At 54.3% G+C, this 4,956-nt stretch overlaps 1 protein-coding gene across 1 annotated transcript in view; it reads right to left on the reverse strand.

Moving 5' to 3' along the window:
• SLC6A17 (solute carrier family 6 member 17) overlaps positions 1-4,956 on the reverse strand; it is a 26,550-nt gene that overhangs the window by 3,103 nt on the left and 18,491 nt on the right. Inside the window, exons 6-9 of the mRNA XM_023535015.1 lie at positions 3,747-3,988; positions 3,286-3,478; positions 1,294-1,486; positions 548-707 (exon numbers count right to left, since the gene is read on the reverse strand). Coding sequence (XP_023390783.1) covers positions 548-707; positions 1,294-1,486; positions 3,286-3,478; positions 3,747-3,988 — 788 coding nt within the window. The remainder of the gene's footprint in view (positions 1-547; positions 708-1,293; positions 1,487-3,285; positions 3,479-3,746; positions 3,989-4,956) is intronic.

The raw sequence follows: 4,956 nt of genomic DNA on the forward strand, positions 1-4,956 counted from the left end.
AGACCCGGTCCGGACGTCAGGGGTGGATCAGGCTGAGTGGGTTAGTGGAGCCCTCGCCTGCTGAGTGAGTGAGAGGGACCTAGTCCTGGGGCTTCCTGGGGGGTACAGATTGGTTCTTAAATGGGGAATGAAGCCAAGGGCCGTATGTAGATCACCTTAAAGCTGTCCATTAAACCGCTGAGCTCTATGAGTGCTCTGAGGGTAGGGGCCTCCTGTACACCCACTAGGTGCTTAACAAGCTTCACAGAATTCTGTGGAGTTGGTACCCAGGAAAGGTACTCTGGTAATTTAGGTCAGTTTAGGATGATGTCAGGAGCCTCTCAGCCTGGCTCTGCCTCTCACCGGACAAGTGGTCTTGGGCAGTGATGTCCTCTCTCTGAGTCTCAGGTTCTCTAATGGTCTGTGAAAGTACTTTCAGTTCTGACATTCTGACTCTGTGATCTCCTGCCCCACTCACAAGCAGCCCTGGGAACATAACACTCTTTGGGGAGTCAAGATGGGGCAGACCCCTCTTCCCATCCCCACCTCTGTCCCACTGCCCCCTTACTTCTTGGTTCCATAGATCCAGGCCACAGCGATGTTCTCAAGGATGACGATGACAGTGAGCGGCAGGGTGGCCGAATAGTCATCAAACATGGTGACAAAGTAGTTTCCGGAGCGCTGGACGAACAACAGCCCCACGAAGAATGCAAAGACACAGCAGCCCACTACAGAGAGCCGGGAGGCCGGTGTGGGGGCAAAGGTGCAGGTGGGCGGGGCCTGGGGGTCTTGGGGGCACCCAGGCCCCTCCCATCCGTTCCCTCCCCACCAGCCAGCCTGCAGCCCACCCTCCAGCAGGCCCAGCCCTGCACAGGGAAGGAGTCCAAATTTGAGAATTCTAAGCCCCTACTCTACTGGGCAGGGAGCACCCCTGGGCTGGGAATGATGGGGAAAGAACAGGGTACAAGACCGGAATAGAGGGAGGCCAGGCCTGCTCAGGATAGCTCAACAGGCCCCAGGAGAGGCAAATGAACCAAGAAAGAGGCTGGTCTTCAAGCTCAGGTTTGGTACAGTTCCCAGCCAGCTTTCTCCTCCTGTTGATGAGTGCACTTCTCTGGGTGGCAGAGCCAGGCTCCTGCTGTGTACCGGGTGGGGCTGGGGACATGGAGTTTCTGGGTATGGGGTCAGGAATGATTCAGTCAGAACCCAATCTTTCTAAAAACAGAGCCACAACTACATCGTTGTCCCCAAGGGCAGCCCACAGGCCTGTGGGTGGCATCAAGAAGCGTTACCTATGAATATCTCAAGCGTTACCTGTGAATATCTCCTTGGGCACCTTGAAGGTGTCGATGATGGGCGTGGTGATGCCTGCCATGGTCCCGATCATACTGCCCAGGCCCAGGTTGATGAGCATCAGGAAGAACATGACGGACCAGAACGGGGAGGCGGGGAAGTGTGTCATGGCCTCAGTGAAGGCGATGAAGGCCAGGCCTGTGCCTTGCACGGACTGCGGGGAGAGGCAGGGACAGGGCGAGGGGTCGGTGAGGGCCCCTGTCCACTCTGGGAGCCCTCTGCTTCCTTCTCTCTGCCCTTGGAGCTTTAGGAATAACTCTCTCTTCCACCAGGATTACTTCTCCGCCTAAATCCTACTGGTTTCAGCCAGTGAGTCTCAAACTTGAATGGGCATCGGAATCCCCCACTCCCACCCCAGGGAGTAAAACACCAACCAGTCCAGGAGTGTCCTGGGGGCCTGAAATCTGCGAGTAGCACAAAGACCCCCATGATTCAGGTGAAGACGCTTACTTTTAGAAACACGCCCAGCTCAAGCCCCTCCTGCTCTAAAAAGTCTTCCCTGACCGCTCCCAGCTCTGGACTCCAGACCCTAACGTAGTGGTCTCAGCCATGGCTGCCCCATGGAGTCACATCGGAGACTAAGAACACCCACGCCTGGGTCTCACCCCAGGTGTGATTATTTGATTGGTCTGGGGTTAAAGCTGGGTATCAGGGATTTGTAAAGCCCCCAGGTGATGCTGATGAGCAGCCCAGGTACAGAACCACTGCTGTAAATGCTTGGTCGCCTGCTCGTGGGGCAACTGACCACTCACTGCCCAGTGACATCACTTCCACGTTGTCCTATAATGTCCAGTGACGATGAGGGACCGTCTCCCCAACTGTGTGTGTAATTTTTGTTATTTGGATATTATCGAGGTTGTATTATATTTTTAAAAACTGCTACAATCATAGTTTTATTCAGAGGACCAGGCCACGCCCAAGAGAATGGGACAGGGTCTCACAGAAGGGGGAGGTGTTCGATGCTGCCTGTCACCTGGGAAGGAAACCAGGGCAGGTCCCCAGACAGGGCCCTGTTGCTCTTGATCACAGGAGAAGAAGCCAGAGGGTACGGGACACAACTCCCTCCATGGTAGGATGGAGCCAGGAGAAGGCAGGGGACTTTTAACGTGAAGTTCAGACGCAGTGCAGGAGTGTCACCTTCCCTGGTCCCTGGAGAAGGGCAGGGTTGGCCCAGGCTGATGAGAGCTGGCTCTGTCTCCTGTGAGCCTTGGCACCAGCTAGGTCCCAGGACCCTATGGCCACATTTCTCTCTTGTTCCTCCTTCTAACAGAATGGTCACTTTGAAAGTACTCAGCTGTGCAAATGGTGACAGAAGCAAGGGGTCCCAACTCGGGCCTGGACATTAATGGGGGGGCAGCCTCCCCTTGTTCTACTCAGGGTCTGACAGTCAATGTGACAATGGGAGTTGGATTGGGGACAGCTAGGGGAGAGGCAGAAGCATCAAGGGACAACTCAGAGCATGGGGACTTGAACCCTGGTTCCATGACTTACTAGCTGTGAGGCCCTGACCAAGCTGCCAACCTACAGGCTACTCATCTGTAAACTGGGACAATGTTAATACTCACTCACAGTGCTGTCACGAAGGCCAAAGGAGACAGACAGCAAAGGGCAGGGGCTAAAGTAAACACTATGTTCTGTGTACCACAAACAAGGCACGGTTCTCAGTGCGTGACACGTGGCGGTGACTGATGTGCAGGAAATCCATTCGATTAACATGAAGCTCATCCCGTTTGCTCCCTGTGACTTCCGTGACTTTTGTGTCAGCTTCTCCCCTCCCCAATACTCAACCCAGGGCTTTGGACTAATACCTTTCCCCTCTCCTCTCTGGATGCATAGTAGTCCTTGCTTATCAAATAAATGAATGAGTCCCCGACAGCTTTCTGGGGCCTCCAGCCACCCATGGCTTGTCTCTAGGTCCGTACTCCCATGTCTGCCTTCCAGCCCGTCCCGTACCTTGTCCAGCTCATCCTCCAGCAGGCAGGGATCGAGACCCAGGGCTGAGAAACGGTCCTCCTTCACGGTCATGATGACCTTGTACATCTCCGTGTAGTCCTTGGTGGTCAGGTGGGAGAAGTTGACATGGGGAGGGATGAGGTCCTGGCTCAGGACGTTGGTGTGGAGGTACCCCAGGATTTTTTCGGCATTTCTGCAGCACAAAGGGAAGAGGACCAGGTAAAAAAGCAAAGGTAGGCACGATCCTGGGGCCACCTCCCGGGCACCAAGGCAGGACTCCCCGGCCATCGACAGAGGCATCTCTGAACCTGTCCTTGTGGTCCAGGGCTGGGAACAAAGAGCTCCTCTGTGCTCCCTCCCTCAGCCCCCAGGTAGACAGGGACTCTCCATCCATGGCCCACCTGCCCCTCCTGGGGGGGTGCACAGGGAGGAGAAAGGACAGGAGGAGAGGGGCCACCTACTCGACCACACACTTCTCATTCATGATGTTGGCCTTGAAGCCCAGCACAGCAAACACCACGAGGGTAGCCAGCACCGAGGTGAAGAAGTTGATGAAGGACACCAGGGCGGCGTCAAAGTGGCAGTTGTTGTCCTGCTTGTTGTAGCTGGAGAAGGCGATGACACCCCCAAAGCCCAGCCCCAGGGCGAAGAAGACCTGCGTGGCTGCCTCCCGCCACACCTGCGGGTCCAGCATCTTGTCCAGCTATGTGGGATGCAGAGGGCAGGGGGCGGGACCATGGCAGGGGAAGAAAAGAGACACACAGTAATGGTTTTATTCAAGTGCAGTGGAGTTGCCACCACACTCCCTTCCCTCAGCCTCAGTGGAGTCCAGAGGGAGCCTGGCGTAGTGGGAAGAAGCTGTGGCTGTGTGATCCAGGGCACTTCCCTTAACCCCTCTGAGCCTCAGATTCCCCATATGTAAAACACAATAACAAGAGTATCAATGTCAGAAGAGCATTGTGAAGCTTGGGTAGGATAAAATAAACGCTATAAAGTGCTTACAGAGCAAGTTCTCAGTTACTTTTAACTGCTACCGTTGCTTACCATGGAGCTATCATACTAAGCAACATCTCCAGGGCTGGAGTGCCATTCACTTAGACTATAGTGTGAATAGTGACTCCTAGAGTTGTACAGTGTACAGGCTGCACAACAAACAATACAAGAGAAGTGAGAACACCAATGTCTTCCTGAGACCTCCTCCACCTCGAATCATTAAAAAAAAGACACCATTGTCTCTCTCGTGCCCACACGATCTGCCTTTTCCCAGAAAAAAAAAAAAGACCAACATTCATTCATAACACATCTAATGCTCCAGGTCACAGAGGAACCCACCCGCCTAACCTGCAGCACAGAACCCAGATACCTCCTGGAGAGGGGAAGCCCCTGCCTGACGCCCCTTTTCCCATCAGCTCTCAGACCTGACAGGATCCGGAACCACGACGGCATCTACCTGGCACGGGACAATTTCCAAAGTGCCTTCACACCCGTTCTCTTTTTACTATTGCTTTCCCAAGGCCCGCATCACGGCTTGGACCCAGCACAGGGCTTTACAGTCAGACAGACCCAGGTCCAAAGACAGACCCGGATGACTCCCATCTTTAATTAGCTGAGGAGGCTGGGGCAAGCAGTTGTGCCTGTTTTATTAGCCTTGGTTTTCTCATCTGAAAAGTG

This window comes from Pteropus vampyrus, unplaced genomic scaffold (genome assembly GCF_000151845.1).
Source record: "Pteropus vampyrus isolate Shadow unplaced genomic scaffold, Pvam_2.0 Scaffold6, whole genome shotgun sequence".
NCBI lineage: Eukaryota > Metazoa > Chordata > Mammalia > Chiroptera > Pteropodidae > Pteropus > Pteropus vampyrus.